Source organism: Chelonia mydas, chromosome 10 (genome assembly GCF_015237465.2).
Source record: "Chelonia mydas isolate rCheMyd1 chromosome 10, rCheMyd1.pri.v2, whole genome shotgun sequence".
NCBI classification, from domain to species: domain Eukaryota; kingdom Metazoa; phylum Chordata; order Testudines; family Cheloniidae; genus Chelonia; species Chelonia mydas.
Genome location: NC_051250.2, coordinates 69,651,051 through 69,671,260, shown reverse-complemented (window position 1 = coordinate 69,671,260; position 20,210 = coordinate 69,651,051). Strand labels below are relative to the sequence as shown.

General features: G+C 45.8%; 1 protein-coding gene across 5 annotated transcripts in view; it reads right to left on the bottom strand.

The window, feature by feature from the left end:
- Positions 1 to 20,210, bottom strand: part of NTRK3 (neurotrophic receptor tyrosine kinase 3) — a 325,185-nt gene that overhangs the window by 180,977 nt on the left and 123,998 nt on the right. For all 5 annotated transcript variants that reach the window (XM_037910851.2, XM_007060361.4, XM_043524704.1 and 2 more), the window contains 3 exons: positions 16,927 to 16,950; positions 16,414 to 16,484; positions 14,478 to 14,580 (listed from right to left, as the gene is read on the bottom strand). In XM_037910851.2, the coding sequence (XP_037766779.1) occupies positions 14,478 to 14,580; positions 16,414 to 16,484; positions 16,927 to 16,950 (198 nt within the window). The remainder of the gene's footprint in view (positions 1 to 14,477; positions 14,581 to 16,413; positions 16,485 to 16,926; positions 16,951 to 20,210) is intronic.

Below are 20,210 nucleotides of genomic sequence, written 5' to 3'. Positions count from 1 at the left end.
GAGCTGGGCTCCCGGCCAGCAGACAGCGCTGTCCAGCCAGCAAGCCCTGAAGGCAGCACAGCTGCCAGCAGCAGCGCAGAAGTAAGGGTGGCAATATCGCAACCCTCCTATGATAACCTTGCGAACCCCCTCTCCCATCACAACCCCCTTTTGTTACAACATTGTGAAATTTCAGATTTAAATCTCTAAAATCATGAAATTTACATTTTTCAAAATCTTAGGACCATGAAAATGAGCAAAAACGTACCATGAATTTGGTAGGGGCCTATCAGTAAGGTAGCGAGGCAAACATACAGATTGAACCCCAGTATCTGTTCCCCATCCACTGAGCTGCAGGATCCAGAAGGATAAGAACAGAATTCAAGTGCCGCCCTCCATCAACTGGTTCTCTGCTCATCCTGCCTGCAGACACCATTCACCCCTCCTATAACTCTCTGCTGCCCCCAACTGGCAGATTAGAGAAATGGTGTTAACAGGCTCTGGAAGGAGTTGGGTCCATTTCTCCATGGCGTTGGGAGGTTCCCCTTGAGGCAATAATGTCTGAGGTGGGAGAGTAGAAGAAAAAGTAGGGAAGATCCTACAAGCTTTGAGAAACACCCACCCCAGAGGATACAACAGCCACCCTGCGCTACGTGGAGAAAACCAGGGATGATTCTGCCAGTCACACACATCTCAGTCAAGCTACCCCGTTAATAAACAGCTTTCAGAGCAGCCCCCACCCCTGCAAAGCAGGGCAGTGCTGCGGTGCCTATGCTGCTGCAACCGCACAACCCTTCTCCAAACTGCAGCAGAACTCCTGGGTCCCTAACCCTGTGTGGCAGACATGGGGCTGTTTGGAGACAGCGTTTCATGTCTCCGCATGCACATGCCCTGTATCACGGGAAGCGCATCTCAGCCCAAGGATGGCAGTGGTTTTACCTGCCTCTCTCCTTGCCGGCACCATTTACTGTAATGACTACTAAGTCCTGTCAGCAGATCTGAGCCAATGGGTGCAGCTCCATAGGCAGATACACAGAAAGCCGCCAAGACGCCCCCTCCTTCTAGTTTTTCGTTATCCATCTGGAAAATTGCAGGGGTCACGAGAGCTTTTACCATATCAAAATGAAATCGTCCTGTCAGCAACAAAAGGGACAGCTTCTTTACCCCGATTCCAGCAGCTGTCTCACGGCCGCAGGCTTTTACGTGAGCGGCTGACACTGCACTGTGTCAAGACAGATCCCTCTTGTGCTGAGGGGTCTCCCATCAGCTCACCCCTCCCCATCCCACTCCAGGATTGCCCAGGCACAGGGATCTCAGCCTATGCCATACTCTCTCTGCATTCAAGAGGCTGAAACTCCAAATTTAGATTAAGGAAAAAGTATCTGCCCCCACTCCAACTCACAACCTTCCTCTGCCTATCCGTTCCTCCCACCCAGTCTAACCTTCCATTTTAGAGGGGAGCAAAGGAAGCAAAGGCTGTTCTTTTTTTTTGTAAGATATCTCGGGACCAGCTGGAAACAAAATGTACCAGATACCTCCTGGGGAAGCCTGTTTCTGGCCCAACTGTGCAGACTGACAAGATAGAGCAAGCTGAAAGAGGGTCCAGGGGGGCACAGAGCACTCTCCAGTCACTAGGGAGTGTAACGTTGGGTCGCATAAGAACAGCCCTGATGTGTACTAAACATTTCAAGAAGGGGCCTCTGAGAGGTCTAGCCTTGGAGCCTCAGGGAGGAAACCTCTATGACCAGAGAAGCAATGAAAGATAAGGGACAGAGGAGAAGGAGGCAGTGACTCCATGCTGTCCTTGTGCTGTGAGAGACTGAAGCTATGAATTACTGGAACAAAGAGAGAGAATCCACTAGAAATATATAGCCAGTGTGGGAAGAGGGAATTCCTTCCTTTGAAAACAGGGTGACCTATGGTTCTGGGCCTGCACTAGTTTTCATGGCTAAACTTGGTACCCTATCTTCCTATGGCACGCAAGAGGTTAACATGCTGCTTTCAACTCCTTGAATTATACCAGCATATAATTAGGCTTGGCAGAATTGGATTTGTATTTTTTTAATATAATTTTGACAGATAATATCAGTTTATTTTTTCCTCTTCACTTTTCATTACATTTTCACACACACACAAAACAAGCTATCCATAAACGTCTCACAATGTGTTAACCATTTGTTACCTACCCTTAACTATACCTGAAACAGTTGACTATATCATCTGAATGGTTAAAATATAAATCAATTCTCTGTATTACAGTTTATAAATAATTTGTTTATAAAATCAAATTAACTTTAAATCTTATTCTGCCTTATCCTTATTTTAAGTACAGAGAAATTGAAAAAAAAAAATAATAGAATACAATAAAGAATTGAAGCAAACTGGAGGGGGAAAAGAGAAGAGGAGGTGTGAATGGGGAAGGCTCATCCATTTAATAAGATCACTGAGATACTTCCAGGAAAGCACCCCATACCTCAGAATTTTTCTGGGGTATTTGTGTTACAAATATACTATTCTTTCCATGGATGGCCACATTTATGATGGCTGCAATCTTCAATTGTTGGTTGCTTTTTGGATTTTCATTTCTGTAGTACTAGTCATTTAGCAATTATGAGTGCTCTGCTGAGCCAAAGTTTTTCACATTTATTCCGCTTCCAATATCAATGTATATTTTTAAGCAATTTTTTAAATCAATTCAAATTAACACAACTGTCCAAAATTATGAGTTTAAGGCTTTATTTTTATCAATTTAGATTTTTCACAGTTGTGGGAAATTATGCGGGATCAGATGTAAATTATTTAGTGACAGTAGGCATTGAGACACAAAAAGTTAAAGCTTTATAACTATTAAAACACAAACTGTCAACAACAGAGTATATACACAGTAAATACCCTTAAATCAAATGGTTATAAGTTCTCAAGCAGCATCATTCTTCTTACTCTGCTTATCTGTAAATTTCAATTATCATCTATGGAAATACTTTTTGTTGATTTATGTGCGTATGGCAAAAATTGACATTTAACAACATTTACTGAGAAAAATTGAATCCTTTCAAGCCTGCATATAACCCAGCTACCACAAGTGCCCACACCCCATTCAGCTAGCCTGAAAGGAAAATAAACTGATTTTCAGTATACAGTAGTTAGAAATGACTATCAGCAATTTCAGCCTAGAGCTCCAGGTCTCTTTTCTGAAGCCAAGGCAGGGTATTCAATCCAGATCCCAATCATCCACCAGAGAAAGAACCCCCTTCCCCACATTCCTTCCCAAGAACTTGGAATGTCAACTGGAGACAGTTCCCCACCCTAGAACCTGGACCGTGAAACACCCTGGCCACCAGTCATTAGAATCACAACCTGGTTTGTTCCTACAGCATGCTGGGTGCTGCTAATGCAGCTGATGTCAAGTACCAGGCCAGGCATTTTTCATGGTGGACATTTATTTTTAATAGCACAGTTGTGTATTGAAATGAAATGCCTGAACATTAATGAGGGTCCTACATGGCTTCCACTTTCAGAAATGAATACATAAATTAAATACATAAATAAAGCTGCTAAACATCGGTACCCTTGCTAGATGCTCCGTGCTTCCCAAAAAACAGGCAGAGGTGTAACTCCATCACAGAAAAGTAGAAATTAGAGATGGAGGAGGCCCAGTAGATTATCCCATGCACCCTGATCCCTACAATATACTCACCAGTGTTCTCTCCGGTAGAGTTTTAAATGGCCCAGATAACAGAGCTTCTACCATTTCCCTTGGAGACTATTCCACAGCCTTAGAGATTCCAGGGTTTAGAAGTTATTCCTCAGATCACATTAAACCTAAATTCACAACTGAACAATATCGTCCCATTACTGTTGTAAATCTTCCTTAAGAACTCTCTCTCCCTCCCCCGGGTGTTTACACTGTACTTGTGTGGTGTTCATCACATCTCCATTTAGGTGTCATTAGGTCAAGAGCTGCACTCTCTGGCTGCACAGTTTAGGCATGAGCTATTCGATTGCAGGAGCCTTGGCTAAACAGGAGGAAAATCTTGAGGATCCTACAGCAAGCCAAAGAAGGAGAAGATGAACTACAAACTCCATGGAGCACATTTAGTGCCCTGTAGCCTTTTTCAAAAGAAAGACAGGGAAAGGTAGTATAGACAGATCACAGTTAAAGTACTGATTAAAGGTGACACAGGAAAGAAAAGCAAGGACTGAGCCTCCCTGTTTCTCCCTGTGTTACTCTGCAGTGCCCCAGCACCAATACCACCATCGTAACAGACACTGATTTGCCCAGTTCTTGTCAGCCTCAGAGGAGGTACCGACAACTCCATATGGTTGAGAGAAGAATTCAGTCCCCATGGCCCAGAAGCAGTTCCCTCCGAGTCAGATGAAGGAAACTGGTGCATATGGTACATGTCCTGTGGATAAACAGAGGTCTTAGGTCTCCAGGTCTGTCAATCCACCATTTTTCAATTCATTTTAAAATGGAAAGAAAACGCAACATTTCAAGTGGCAAACACAGGTTGGAACTGAAAAGGGGATGAGTGACCCAGCAGGAACCACGCTGCTTTCAGAGGAGAAACCTTGAGGACAAATGTTTCCCTTCTCCTCCCGGCCCAAGGGGAAGGCTGCTCGGATGAGAGAAGCTCAGCAGTGTGAGATGTCACTGCTGTGGAACTGAGATGCCTGCAGAGAGGAAAGCAGGACCACAAACCAGTATGACTCATCCACTTCCAAATCTGCAGTGGATGAAGGAAGTCCACTCCGCCCCTCCAGCATGAGAGAGACAGTGTAATTAATCCTAATCCTCTCCCCCAGGAACTGTATCCAAGGTTGTGACCCCAAAGTACATGAAGTTACAAGCCTAGTGCACTAGCATGTCCAGCCAGATCACCAGCCTCCTACCATTCCTCATTAATCCAATGTCCTGGAAACCCTGACGCTCCAATCTGTTCCTGCTTATTACTGTTCTGCCAGGCAAAGCAGAAACATGCAAGGCACTTGGATTTGGGAGTTTGCTTTTTATAATCCAGCTGTTTACTTCCACCAGACCAATTTGGTGTTTGCATCTCAATTTAGCTGCAAACAATTCTGGGTGCCACTAGTGTGATTTGTGAACCATTCATGAAACAGCCAAAGTCTGTTGTTGGGCTCTTTCCATCATTGTTCCATTAATGTGACTGGTGCATTCTGGAGATGGCAGGAATCAGAGTACCCAACAGATAATTAGAAAGAATGAATGCACAGAAAAGCAACAAAGGTGTAAGGAGAACTGGAAGGTCTGATGTATGATGAAAGGTTAAAGAAATTTAAAGGAAGCAAAAGTATCTCAAGTCAAATTAAACTATTTATTTGAATTCCTTAAGAGGTTCTTACCATTGCTATCAAGTAACATTCATTTTTTTGGCTAAGAAATTGAAGTTGATGCTTGGTAGATGTTTGGTAAGTGCATTTTGCAAGCACTTCTTTTAAGCAGTCTCTTAAAGCTTCAGGTAGAAGTATTTTACTTTTAGATCTAAGCAGTTGCAAATCTTCTACTAAGCATTTCTCCAAGCAGTTCAGAGGAGTAAGTGGCATGCATCTCTGTTCCCTTCCAAAGTCTTTCAGGGCAGACACTTCTATCTGGCACAAGCTTGGGCAGAATTTACTCTGACACCTTTGTTTATAGCCTGGTGACAAGGAATCTGGTTGCTCTTAGTTAGGATAGGCAAAAAGTCTGCTGCTACCTGGTGTAGCAAGACAATAGAAGTAAATGCAGCCTAAACGTCTAGTGGCTGGACTAGAAGAACAGTACCTTCCATATATTAGGTCTGCACTTTAAGTGCAGGACCTGGTATCAGAACCTTAGTAAAGGAAACAGGAATGCTGGCACAACACAGCCTTGGGTGATACTGGTGCGCTTCCATCCTGTGAAAAGAAGATAAATGGATCCCTCTAGAGCAGGGATCGGCAACCTTTGGCACGCAGCCCACCAGGATAAGCCCCCTGGCAGGCTGGGCTGGTTTGTTTACCTGGCACGTCCACAGGTTCGGCCGGTTGCAGCTCCCACTGGCCGCAGTTCACCGTTCCAGGCCAATAGGGTCTGCGGGAAGCAGCATGGGCCGAGGGAAGTGATGGCCACCGCTTCCCGCAGTCCCCATTGGCTTGAAACAGTGAACCGTGGCCAGTGGGAGCGGAGATCGGCTGAACCTGTGGATGAGCCAGGTAAACAAACCGGCCACGCCCGCCAGGGGGCTTACCCTGGCAGGCCACTGGCCAAAGGTTGCCGATCCCTGCTCTAGAGACATGCCTTGTAAGCAGTGCAGTGTTTTCTCTTAACATTCACCAAGACATGCCTGGAAGAGTTTTGTTTGACCATTGCTGCTGTGGTTATAGATTGTATTTTTAATGGAAGGGCAGGTACTTACAGATTGGGAGCACAGGGTTTCACAAGGTTGGAATCAGAAAACAAAATAAAATGGCACTTTAGCAGAAGATACAGAAGTACTTATAGAAGGAAGACCCAGTGAAACCACATGCCCTTTCAATCCATTTCCCAGGTTTCAAGGCAGGCAAACTAAGTGATGTTGAGCGCAGAAAGCAAACCTAGGGGCTTGTAAAACAAATAAAAAGTTACCACCAAGGAAAGGTCCTGACCTTGCAGGGTGCTGAGTGCCTCCAGCTCCCACCAGCGTCAGCAGGAATCGAAGGAGCTCACACCTCGCGTCAAGTGCTCAGCATATTACAGGACTGGGCCCAAACAAAGCTGCAGAAGCCTGTTACCTTTTACTAACTTTTGATCTACTTGATGGTTCACCATGGATTTATTCACAACACTTTCTGTGACCAGCTGCTGTTTCCTATGGATGGCTGCTCCTCTCCCATAGCCACCCTGTACGGACTTGATAGTGGGAGGGAATCACCCCTGTGACATGAACAAGTCCGGTAGGATAAAATAGAAGGGTGCTGGACATCGATTGCTTTGGGGCAATCAGTACTGACTTTATGGTTTCTCTTAATTGCAAATTTATTTTACTTCCTGTACAGCTTCAAGGGAAAAAATAAACCACCAAGTAATTGTACTCAGACATGGGCAAGTCAATGGAGGTTAGGATTAAGTCTCATTGGAGAGGCAGGTCACTTCACTTAAGCATTTTTTCTCTTCAAGCTACTGAAATAATTACACTGTTAAGGAGGGAAACAAAAAAACAAAGCGTGCATCCAAGCTGTCTTTGCAGGAACTGGTCTCCTTGAAATCAGAACCCTGGCATTGCTTTGCAATGGACGCAGAGGACAGTTACCATCTGTTTATGGAAAAATGTTAATAACCCCCAATCATAATCAAATAGGCAACCACTTTACTTTAAGTAGCTATTAACTAATGCTAAATTGCAATGGAACAGCTCTGCAAGTACTTTTGACATACACATGCACATCAGCAGCACCAGTGCTCTGATCAGGGCTATTGGAGTGAATACCAAATGAACTGAGTGATGTGATTCTTGACACATTACTGAAAGGGTAAAGAGCCTCTATTTACTATTATTTTGCCTCTCTCTTTCCTTTATCCCCTCTCCTCCCCCCTTTGCTGTTTCGGTTGATTCAGAAAATGAAAAAAGGCAATGGGATTTCAGATGATGCTACGTTTGGGCTGTCAGTCGCTCCTCACCCTTGTCCTGCATGATGAACCTGATTTGGGGACCAAAAACTAGTTTGTAGCTGAGCCCAGAAAACAAGTTCAACTACGCAAGACAAGTCATTTTGTTCTGCGTTCGTATAGCATCTAGAACAATGGGGCCCTGGTCCATGACTAGGGCTGTTAGGTGCTATGGTAACACACACAATAAATAAGTACATTTGTTTCTGCTCTGCTCTATTCTCTTTCATCCAAAAATATTGTAGCTCTCTTACAAGCATGAATTATTGTTTATTATTTCTGGAACACCAAGAGTACATAATACAAATAAGTATGAGCACAACATCCCTGTCTCAAAGAGCTTACGATTGAAACAGAAAACACGTACACCAGGGATCGGCAACCTTTGGCACAGGGCCCGCCAGGGAAAGCCCCTGGAGGGCCAGGATGGTTTGTTTACCTGCAGTGTCCGCAGGTTCAGCCGATTGCAGCTCCCACTGGCTGCGGTTCGCCGTTCCAGGCCAATGAGGGCTGCGGGAAGCGGTGCGGGCCAAGGGATGTGCTGGCCGCGTGCCAAAGGTTGCCAATCCCTGATGTACACAAAGGAGAACCAGCAAGCCAAATGTTAGCACTGGAACGTGCATGTCTTGTTGTCTACCTGCCTAAGTACTCATGTGACCATGCCCACCAATGTGTCCGAGTATCTCGTAAGCCCCAGGACTTTCCTGTAGCTTTATTAAATTAAACTTCATTTCCTAATATGTATTCTGACTACACTTTACTGGGAGGATTTGGGTTTATAGACTTACAGGAAGAAGAGTGCTATTAAGGTGAAGTCTAAAGCATTCTATCCTTAGTCTACAGGCAGGGAAATTGAGGTACAGGGAAGCAAAGACTAGTGCAAGGTCACCAAGTGCGTCATTGGAAGAGCTGGGAACAGGAAGAGAACCCAGGAAATCTGACCCCCAGTTTGCCTGCTCTAACCACTCTCCCTCCCGCACCTGGGAATAGAAACCAGGGGCTCTGATTCCCAGGTTCGTGTTCTAACCACTTGATCACTGTCCTTCCTTGGTTAAAAATTCATTCACATGTCTGTGTACAAAAACTCAGATTAGACACCAGCAATTATTGCAGACTACATCTGTGTCTTAGATACTTTCTGTTTACGTATGTGTTTTGTCTGGCCTTTCTTTCTCCAATGTCTCTCTATTCTGCAGCTAAGCCTAAGGTACACAAAGGGAACTTTGTTTTCCATTTTCATTTTATCTCCCCTAACCCTAGGTTTTCACATTCCATGGCCCCGGCAGTCGCTGATAGCCTGTCAAGCCATATTTTTCTCCACTCTGTTGCATGGAGGCAAATCTGCAAGGAGGCCTGAAAGGCAGGATTGCCACCATGATCCAGTATTAACGAGGCGCCTCCTCTGGAGCAAGCGAGGAAACTCAATGAGGATGGCACACAGCCAACCTCCACAAGCTCTCCAGAACGACGATAAACAGGGAACATGCTGCTTTATAACCCACCTCACAAGAGGCCTGTGAAGCCACCCGGACGCCCGCCCTGCTACCGTGCAACTGGCAGAGCAAGTATTGTGCACCATTGTTATTGGACAGATCAGTAGCTGGGTCATAACCTGGGAAATAAACATGGAGATAAATAAACATTCCCTCCCACACACTGTTCCTCACACGTTCTTGTCAACTGCTGGAAATGGCCCACCTTGATTATCACTACAAAATGTTCCCCCCACCCCGCTCTCCTGCTGGTAATAGCTCACCTTACCTGATCACTCTTGTTACAGTGTGTATGGTAACACCCATTGTTTCACGTTCTCTGTGTATATAAAATCTCCCCACTGTATTTTCCACTACATGCATCTGATGAAATGAGCTGTAGCTCACGAAAGCTTATGCTCAAATAAATGTGTTAGTCTCTAAGGTGCCACAAGTCCTCCTTTTCTTTTTGCGGATACAGACTAACAGGGCTGCTACTCTGAAACCTGTCATTCTTTGTTGTGGTGACTCTTCAGCGAGGCAGACTGGATGCTGCTCGCTCTTCAGCCTGTCACTGCCACTTCTACAAACTACCTGAGAGGGTCGCTAGAGAGCAATGTGAGGCACTTATTTTCCGGGCTGTCTCTGGGACAGACAGAGAGAAGAGAAGCAGAGGCGCTGGCCTATGCTCCCAAACAGGGCCCAAATCCATACCTATTAGCTAGGAAATCCCTAACCAGGTCCTCTCAGATTGCTCTGCTCCTTTGCTGTGCTTTCTGCCCATGTGCACAAAGCCCAGGATTGGGATTTAGGGATCCCTCATTCTCTGGCCTCACCTCCACAGAACGCAAGCAGCCACCTGCCTGCACACCCTGCTAAGGTTCACTCCCTGGCCCCAGCTGTGCCCCACCTCCCCCCTTATTCACTTAGGCATTAACCTCCCTGCTCAGCCTGCTGGGAAGAGCACAGTAAAGGGGGAGGAGGAGACAAGCTTACAAGCCTCCCCACAAGGCATTCTGGGTTACTTGAGTACACAGCGTTCTGCGGCCACGACAAAAACAACAGGAAAAACCTGCTCCTACAATCCTGCCAAGCTGGGATTTCAATAGCAAGTGGCAATGCATCAGCTGGCTACAAACTGCTCCTGAATCAGGGAATGATGCTCCGTCCCCAGATCAGGCCTTTTGATTATTATTATTCTATTTTTTAATCACCAACCATATGCTTGATGCTCTGTAGGACCTAGTTCCTGCCCCAGAAAGCTGCAACTAGATCACAATGAGAGACTCAGAGGAGAGTGCAAGCTTCCAGAGGATTTTCAGTTGTATTGATTTTTGACCACACTCTCCTTCTCTCGCATGACACTGTGGCAGTAAAGATCTTTGCCAGAGGTGAGTGTCCAGGGGTGAGACTTCAGGAGATATGAATGAAGAAAGAAGAGTGGCTTGGCAAACTAGATTAGAACCAGAACTAGGGGTCACCAAATGAAATTAATAGGCAGCAGGTTTAAAACAAACAAAAGGAAGTACTTCTTCACACAATGCACAGTCAACCTGTGGAACTCCTTGCCAGACGATGTTGTGAAGGTCAAGACTATAACAGGGTTCAAAAATGAACTAGATAAATTCATGGAGGATTGGTCCATCAAAGGCTATTAGCCAGGATGGGCCGGGATGGTGTCCCTAGCCTCTGTTTGCCAGGGGCTGGGAATGGATGACAGGGGATGGATCACTTGATGATTACCTGTTCTGTTCATTTCCTGTGAAGCACCTGGCATTGGCCACTGTCGGAAGACAAGACACCAGGCTAGATGGACCATTGGTCTGACCCAGTATCGCTGTTTTTCTGTTATTAGGGAGCTCATTCCACAAGTGGGAAGCACCGCAGAAGAAGGTAAAGATGGGAGACTGAAATAAATGGGGCATCACTGGTGGAATGAAGGGCCGGGGGACATGAAAGAAGATAAAATCCAACTTGGAGGCTGGGCCTAAGGGCTTATCTACACATATGGCACTGCAGTGGTGCAGCAGCACCAATGAGCATGTAATGCTTCGTAACCACAGTACCTATGCCAATGGGAGAGCTTCTCCCATCGGCACAGGTATTCCACCTCCCTGATAAGCGGTAGCTATGTCGACAGAAGAAGCCCTCCCGTTTACGTAGCACTGTCTACACCAGAGTTCGGTCGGCGTAACTGTGTCGCGCAGGGGTGTGGATTTTCTGCGTTGCTCAGGGGTATGATGTAGTTATACCACCATAAGTCTGTAGTGTAGATCACACCTACATTATTCAAGGCCTTGAAGGTGTTAAGTGAGAAGTTTGAACTTTTATGCAGTGGCTGAAGGGACGCTAATGGAGGGGTGCAAAGGTAGACAGAGGATGATAGGATCTGATCAATGGGGAAGGAAGAGCATTTTTGCCACTGCGTTTCAGGCAGACTGGCAGGGAGTGATGCAGTAATCTGCTGGTTGCAGCCATCAAGGCAAGATGCAGCCAGGGCATTAGCCCCTGGAACAGAATGGAAGGGTCACATTTGCAAAACACTGAGGAGGAAGAAGCAATATTCTGCAACAGCCTTGTTGTGTGGGAAGAAGGGAAAGGAGGAGTCAAAGGGATTGTGGGCCTACGTGATGGGCAGGATGGTGTTGTGCCAATGACAACAGAGAAAGAAGGAAATGGAAAAACCAAGAAGCTCTATGCTGGCGATGGGCCATCTAAGGCCATATATCAGGAGATCGTCTGCAGCACAGGAGTGGGCAGAGGGAAACAGGGCCCATAGATTAGTGAGTCATCAGCCAAGAGATGAGAGTTTAAACTGTACAAATGGATACAGTCACCAAGGAGAAGGTGTAGAGGGAGAAGCCATGGAAGGGGTCCCCAGAGTGTTGGTTGAGGGAGGAGAAGGAGGAACCAAGGTGGAGTTTGTAAGGGGAGCAAATTAGACAAATTTACCCTAGTGGCATTGATAAAGGTGCTGTAGAAGATACCAAGAGAGCTACATGAGCCCTTGTGTCAGCAGCAGGTACTTTTGCTCAGCAGGAGCATGTGCCCGTTTGTCTAAACATGGCGGCAGAATGCTACCGACGTATAAGGAGCCTTCGAGGCTCAAGATCCAGCTGCTCATCTAACAGCAGAGCCAGTCACTTTCACACGAACTCCACCTGGACTTGGTTTCCACAGCACCCAACAACAGCCTGCATTTCCAAGATGCCTATGAAGGCTGTGATTGGCTACAGAATCAGTGCACCAGGATCAAGTCCCACATGAGACATCTCTCTGAATTTTAAACCCATGTAAACACTGCAGATTCTGTCTGTCTAACAGCCTTACCAGCAAAACCCCTAAAAATTAAGTCTGCAGGGGAACATTTATATCTACAATTTATTACCAGAATAACAGGGACTCCAACTTAGCACAGCAACTTAATGAAAGGAAAACCAGGTTTTTCTTGATAAAAGCTTGTGCTATCTAAATCCTGCACATGCCAAAAGGGAATATTACCACAGCACATCTCAGGCTTCTGAGGAACTCAAATGTCATTCAAGATTCATACTCATGGTTACCATAACCCCTCAGTACGTGTGCAAGCACACATCTGTCTATCCATCTACAGAGGTGAGTTACCCACATGATATTCACATTCTTCTCTCTGTTTTTCATGTGTGGGAATATTTATTCTTTTCTTTTACCTATAACATTTTGCACTATCAGCAGCAGATATCACAGCACTGTACAAACCATTCCTCCCGTGACTCTTAGATATACCCCCCTCCCCGTAGGAAGTTGGTAAACTTCATCTCCGCTTTACAGATGGGGAAACTCAAGCAGAAAGCATAGTTAAGCCAGTCAGTTGTGTGAGGTCACAAAATGAGGCCGTGGAAGAGTTGGGAATCATGACTCGCAGAAATCATGACTTCCATTCCCATGCTCCCCCACCACCAATCTGTACCCCCTAGCAGATTGCTCCCATCAATGGACAGATGAGCTAAATTTGCTAAGTTGCTATAGCAGTGCTGCTGTTTAATTAAGGTCCTGTCTTCCATCTCCAGAGGCCACACAGGGGAAACACCAGCCACAGTCTCATTTGGACCTACTCTGGAAATGTCTTCGCAAAGCAAACAGAACTCTGGGCAAGCACAAGCCGTGCCCCCAGACATTTCAGCCTGCTCCTCAAATGCAGGCCCCAGCATGGCTGGGAAATCAGCTGCCACTCAGCAGCCTTTGAAAAGGGTTGTGTTAACCAAAGACCATGTGTTTGGCTGTACAATGCCTGTATTAACAAGGATGGAGGCTGGCAACTACTTTGTTATGTTATAAACCTGTCCCAGTAGGCTCTGCTACGCACCACCAACGCTCCAAGGCTGCAGATAAACACAAGGCGAATCATGAAAAACAGACGGTGCTCAATGATTCAGTTTCTCTTGGCACGAGCCCCATGATCCTGAAGAGAAGCAACGACGTTGCTGGGGAGAACTGAAAGAATGGCTCCATATGGCAAACATCACTGTCTTCTCATTGGCTAAGCACTACCTAGCCTGCCTGAAACAGTTCCCACGAGGATGGCCATGAAGCAGAAAAGGAAACGAGTGAAACATTCCAGTGGGGAGGCAGCAGGAAAACCCCTTGCAACCTGCTGAAACATCACTTGCTCTTCGCAAGCACCCCACAGACTCATAACAGCTTATTTTCTTCCTTCACAAACCGACTTAGAATCCACCCGCATTCCGTTCTATCAGGAACTGGCCAATACACCAAGGAGGCAATTTCATGTATTTTCACCTCCCGCCCCAACCTACCCAACCCTGCTTAACGCAGGGCAGCCAAACGACATTTCCCGTGAGACCTATAAGAAGGGCAAAGGGGTGAGGTAATATCTTTTAGAGAGAGACACGCTTTCGAGCTCTGAGTACATTTCCCAGACCTGAAGCAGAGCTCTGTGTAAACTCGAAAGTTCATCTCTCTCACCAACAGAAGGTGGTCCAACAAAAGATATGACCTCAGCCACCTTGCCTCACTAATATCCTGGGACCAACACAGCTACAACAACACGGCACAGGGCATTCATTCTTCAGCGCTCAACAACCGCTGTTACTGCCAAAGACAGCAGGACCCAAAGCCCCCCACCAACACACACACACACACACACACACATGCTTATTCCCAATAGCAGGAACATCTGCAGCCCAGAACAACAAAAGAGGAAGTCTCTATTGCTCTCTAGGTCCAGGCAATGAATAGAAGAGGTAGTCGTACCGTTCCCCTTCAAAGGGCTCTGGGAGTGCCACTGGCTGGTATAGACAGTACCTTTTGTGGAAATAAAGCACAACACCTTTCATAATGTGGCATTAGAGCCTGGCATTCCTTGAAGGTGCCTCTTGCTGGAGAAAAGCAGCTACACGTACCTTTCATCCCAAACTTGGATCGTCGACCGTACTTGTTGATCATAATAAAGAGCACCACCAAGAGGACACACGCGAAAGCTGCAAGCCCAACTGCTATGGATACCTGCAAGGGACAAATCTGAAAGTTAGGAAGAAGGAACATATGATGTCCAGACCAGTTCAGACTTGAAAAGTAAAAGTCTCCTGGCTCAGTCACTCCTGTACACTTACATGCTGCTGTGGAGATGAATCCATCTGAATGCAAATGGCTTTAATGCAATTTTGAAACTACAAGAGCCTCTTACTGCGACAGGAAAAACAAGAATAATTTCTATATAGATACAATTCTGCTCCAATATCACATTTCCCATGCCTCTGAACCCTCACTCTTTAATCATCGAGTACATCTGCATGGAATCTTCGCTCCTTAGTATTCCTTAATGCCCTGGGTTTTTCCCCTTCATAATCTCCATTTGACACATCTTACCCAACGTGTGGTCTCACAACCCTAAGTGAATACTAACTTGAGATGGGGAATATGCAGTAGGAAAAGAAGAATTCTTTCACAACATCAATTCTGCCTCCATGCAAGCAACCCTCAGAAGCAAGAATAAGGGAAGAGAAAACACAAGAGACAGAAGGTGGTAGAAGTCTTTTCCTGAGGTTCCAGCTGCTCCTTTATGAGTAGTAGTGGTAAATATTTATATTATGATTGTACCCAAAGTGCCCCAATTGGGACTGGGGTCCCATTGTGCCAGGCCCTGTACGGATGCAGAAGGGAGATCATCCCTGTACACAAAGGCTTACAGCCCAAAGCTCCTTTTTATATTTATTAATATTTATTCTGCAGATCTTTACCCAGGACCGTTTAATTGTGTTGCTGTAAATAAACAGCTTCCTTTCAGGATTTCTTCCGTTTGCATTTGGCCAATTATTCTTACTGCCTTCCAGGGCCTCTTATTGCATTTGGACCTGTGTTCCTCTTACTGTGATGTGTTCAATCACAGAAGAAAATACAGCATTTAACAGAAAGACATTTTATTCCTTTCATCGCTTGATGCTTTTCCCAGTCTTTGATAGACGCATGGTTTTATTTTTCAAAGGTCACATTTTAACAAGTATGATTTTCATTCTCTTGTATATATTCTGCATTTCTTTTTCTACACTGCATGCTGTTCACGAGTAAGGTCCCATTGTATGAAGCTCTCTCCTCAGTTCCCCTGAGAATTACCGCGGGATAAAACATTCAGAAAAATCGACAAGGGTTTGTTTATTCTGTCAATATTTTCTGGATTTCAAGATTCTCAAAACCTTGCACAATATTAGAGCAATTCTATGAAACCCCTAATTATTTCCCCAACACTGTTGCTCTCAACATTTTCCCCATCTCTGTCTGGATTTTGTGAAAAGTGAAATTTTGAGGGTCTTGCAAACCATGTAAAATGAATTGGCAAAACTTATTTCAGCCAATGTGATCAAGTCCTAGTGCGACATCACCAAATGCAGCGGGGGGGGGGGGGGGGGGTTAAAGAAGGGGGGGATGAATTGGTATTGATGAAAATAAACCAAAACTGAATCCATGCTCCTAAACATTCCATTATAGCATGAAACAACTCAATTAATTGATTGATTTGTCATTTTTTTCACTGTTCTCTCAGAATTTCTGACCCTGCAGGAAATACTTTGGAGGAGACTCTGTCTTCAAGAGATTCACAACCCAGTTTTGCAAACTCAAGAGGCTAACGTAGTTCATATCAGTATCCCTGCTTATCCATTGCAAACCACTGAACCGTCTAAAGTCTGGCCATCATTAATTGGACAGGGTAGGATTTTACTTACAAACAAATATCTCAGTATAGAAGCAATGGTGGTGCAAACAGTATACCACCCTATCCATCAGCAACAGCAGAAATCAATAGAAAATGCTTCCCCTGTATAAAAAGGAGACAGGACTCACCCCAAATGTATCCTCCTCTGGTTTGTGGGTCACAGTGATAGGTGGGGTGGGGCTCACTTCATAGTCACCAACTGGAACCAGAAGAGGAAAGAGGAAATATTCAATTTGTGCCCCCAAGGAATTCCACAGGCCCCAGAACATCCCAACCTTGTGATGTCACACACTACATAGCACTGGCTAGCCCAGAGAATGAGGTCTCTTGCCTTCTATTTCAAAGACTCTGAATTCAAGTCACATGCCTCCCTCTCCATTGGTCTGGATCCTTCTTCAGGACCCCACTAGGCAGGAATAGACCTGCCCAGGATCTACAGACTGTACAGCACATAAAAACCTTCCTTAATACACTCAGGCTCTCACAGAGGGGAAGACAGACACTTGTTTCCTCATGTCCCTCTCTAACAATCCCTCCTGCCTAGCGCTAAAGCATTAGATCGCCCCCAAATGTCATCTGCAAGGTACTTGGATTCAGGAGGTGAAAAAAGGGAATGAAGCAAAAGGCAAGAAGGCACTTACTTGAAACAAAGTTATCCGTACTCTCTGTGAAAAGGACAAAGAGAGAAGCAACACAATTAACAGCGCAGTAAAGGGACGTCAGCCCCTCCCATCCAAACACTTCTTAGCCACACTCCCGCATCATCCCAACCAGCCCAGGGACGTTTGAGGGCGTACCTCTCGGAGCAAGCCAGCCACTAGCTAATGCCAACTCACTGACTGCACAGGGAGCAGAGGGAAAACCCTCCTAGGAAGAGCATAGCTACTTTAAGAGATTTCTCTGTTTAGATCCACACGGCAGGGCTGAGCAGGATTTGGGGGAGGTGTGGCAAGAGAACAAAGCTTCCCATTCTTGGCCCATTTGGCAGTCCTGGCTCAAAATAATCTCAGACTGTGTTGAAGGTCGGGATTGGGGTGCACTGGAACAGCTAGGAGGGGGCTTGGGCTGAAATGGGGGAGGGAGGACTGCAGGTTGGGATTCCAGTGGATTGATAGGGCAGAACTGGAAACCCCATGGCCCCAGTAGCTGTAACACCGTTTAGGAGGAAGTTGCAGAGCTGTGATGGAGTGAGGACTGGAAGCAATTGGGCTCAGGACAGAGGTGTGGCTGGTGCGGGGGAAAGGGGCCGCACGACATTTGGGCCATCCTGTAAAGTAGGCCCTCTCAGTCATTCCCCTCAGCAACCTGACCGGTTCACGGTATCCAGTAAAGCTCCTTCCAGACAAAACAGATTGCTAGGGCCCCAGGTGACAATGTCTAAAGCTCTCAGTGACAATCAGTTTATATAGCATGAGAACAACATCAGCTTTCAATGTACTCGCCAGCAAAAGAAACTGACCCTGATACTAACAGGATTTTACACAGCTTTGCCGGCCAAGGGTGCCTGGAATGATGCTGCAGCGTTCCCATAAAAGCATGGCAGAGGCTTGGAAGGGAAGCAAATACAGACCCAGGGTCATACGCGCAGCTCCCAATGAACTGAAGTTTGGTTCGGTTAATTGGGCTGTGATGGATTAGATCAGTAGTTCTTGACTCCTGGGCAAGTTACTACACTTTTTTAATTTGAGGGGGCTGGAAATTTTCCAGGGACAGCAGCATAGGAGCCAGCAAACAGAGCTGAAAACAGCAGCCTTTGCATGGAGATCCCTGTTGGAGGAGAAGGGAGCAAGCCCCTGCTCCTGAGGGGCAGGGAGCGAGTTCTTGACAGTGTGTTTGCTTGCTTGCGGGTTTGTTTTCAGTTTGCAAAGTCTGGCAGGGGGCAGTGCGTGGGGAGAGAAGCAGAGCCTGTAATCACAGCTGAACCTTGATTGTGGGGGCGGAGCTTCCCTAATCAGCAAGCCTATAAAGGCAGCCAACCAATCGGCCGGCAGCACAGGAGCCAGCAAACAGGGGCATGTTTTGGGTTCTTTCCCCACTCCTTTTTTGTTTCTTCAGAGGAGCGTAGGAGGGAAGGCTATGACAGCTACACAGGCAGCTGTAGTAGTGACCCAAAGAATGGAAGAGACAATTAAGATGACTGGATGTGGAAGCTGTGGGATATACGTTATTCTGGACAGGGTACCTGAAAGGTGCTTCATTTGTATGAAGTGCTGTCTGATGCATCTGATGGAGGAGAAGATCTGAGGTTTGGAGAGGCAGCTAGAAACTGTGGTGGAGTTTCAAAGGGGATTTGGGCAGATGATGGAAGGAAGGAGAGAAGAGGCTGAAGAGAAACCTCATGACTTGCAAATGCATGCTGGACCAGAGAACTGTGAGGGTAGACTTCTGGATGAGGAAAGTGGCCAGCGGATGCACATGACTATGAGAACAAGGAGGAGGAAAAGACTGGCTAGCGAAGGAGAAATAGAGAGGAGGAACAGGTTTGCTAAGTTGAAAAAATGAAAGGGAGAGGCAGTCAGTAACCAAAGATGGGAAGGCAAGGAAGAAAAGAAGAGCAGCTAGTCCTGCAAGAAGAGGGGAAGAGACAATGAAAACAGCCAGACTTCAGAGACCCAAGAGGATAGAGGATGACTCGCAGGAGACTACAAGTGAGAACAGAAGACCAGAAGACTTGCAGCCAGAAAGAACAGAAGGGGGAAGGCTGGAGAATTGCAACACCATCAGAAGAGGCAGGTCTACGAGATTAGGGACTCCCCTACTAAGAAGGACAGACAGACCTGTCACCACAGCTGATCTGGAGAACAGAAGGGTTTGTTGTCTGCTGTGAGATAAGAGACAGGATGTGGACCTGAGATGGAAGATGATCCTAATGGGAGCCGGAAAGAATCCACTGATTGTCCTTCATGTTGGAACAAATGATATTGCTAGATTCTCACTGGGACACAACAAGGAAGACTGACAGGCTGGGGAAGACACTTAAAGAAATGGAGGCTCAGGTGACCCTCAGGGGGATTCTACCTGTCTGTAGAGGAGGAGGGCAAAGGCAAGACAAGATTATGATGATCAACAGATGGTTCAAACAATGGTGCTATAAGGAGGGCTTTGGGATGTTCAACCAGTGGGAGGCATTCACAGACAGAGGACTGTTCTCATGGGATGGACTCCACCTGAGTAGAGAGGAAAATATGCTTCTGGGACAGAGGTTGGCACAACTGATTAGAAGAGCTTTAAACTAGGAACATGGGGGAAATGGTTTGGAGCTCATGTAATCGCTGCATCTGATTCTAATATTGAGTGGGAGGAAAACCAAGTAAAAGAGCAAGGAAGAAAGGAATAAAAGAGAGTAAGAAAATGTACAACAACAAGAGAAAAGACAGTGCTAAACCACTGGCAGTAACAGTCAGGCAGTAAAGTGACTGTACCTAATCCAGCGAGGAATTTGGGCAAAACCAAGCAGAAACAACTAAGATGTCTGTGAATCAGTGCAAGGAACCTGGGTAACAAAATGGAGAAACTAGAACTACTGGTGCAGGAAGTGAAACTAGATATTATAAGGTGAATGGAAACATGGTGAAATAGTAACCATGACTTCAATACAGGTGTTGGAGGGTATGTGCTGTTCAGAAAAGACAGAAATAAAGGTAAAGGTGGTATTAATAATGGGGAAGACTGTAAAGAAATTAGAAGTGATGGAATGCATAAAACTGAATCTGTTTGGGTCAAAATCTCTTTGGGGAAGAAAGGTAACAGAGGTTCCACTGGGATAGTGCTAGGGCCTGCTATAGACACCCAGGATCTGATTTGGATATGGAGAGAGACCTCTAATATTTTTAATAAAATGAACACTACAGGGAATTGTGTGATTATGAGAGATTTTCATTTCCCAGATATAGATTGGAAGACAAGTGTGTAAATGGTAGGGCCC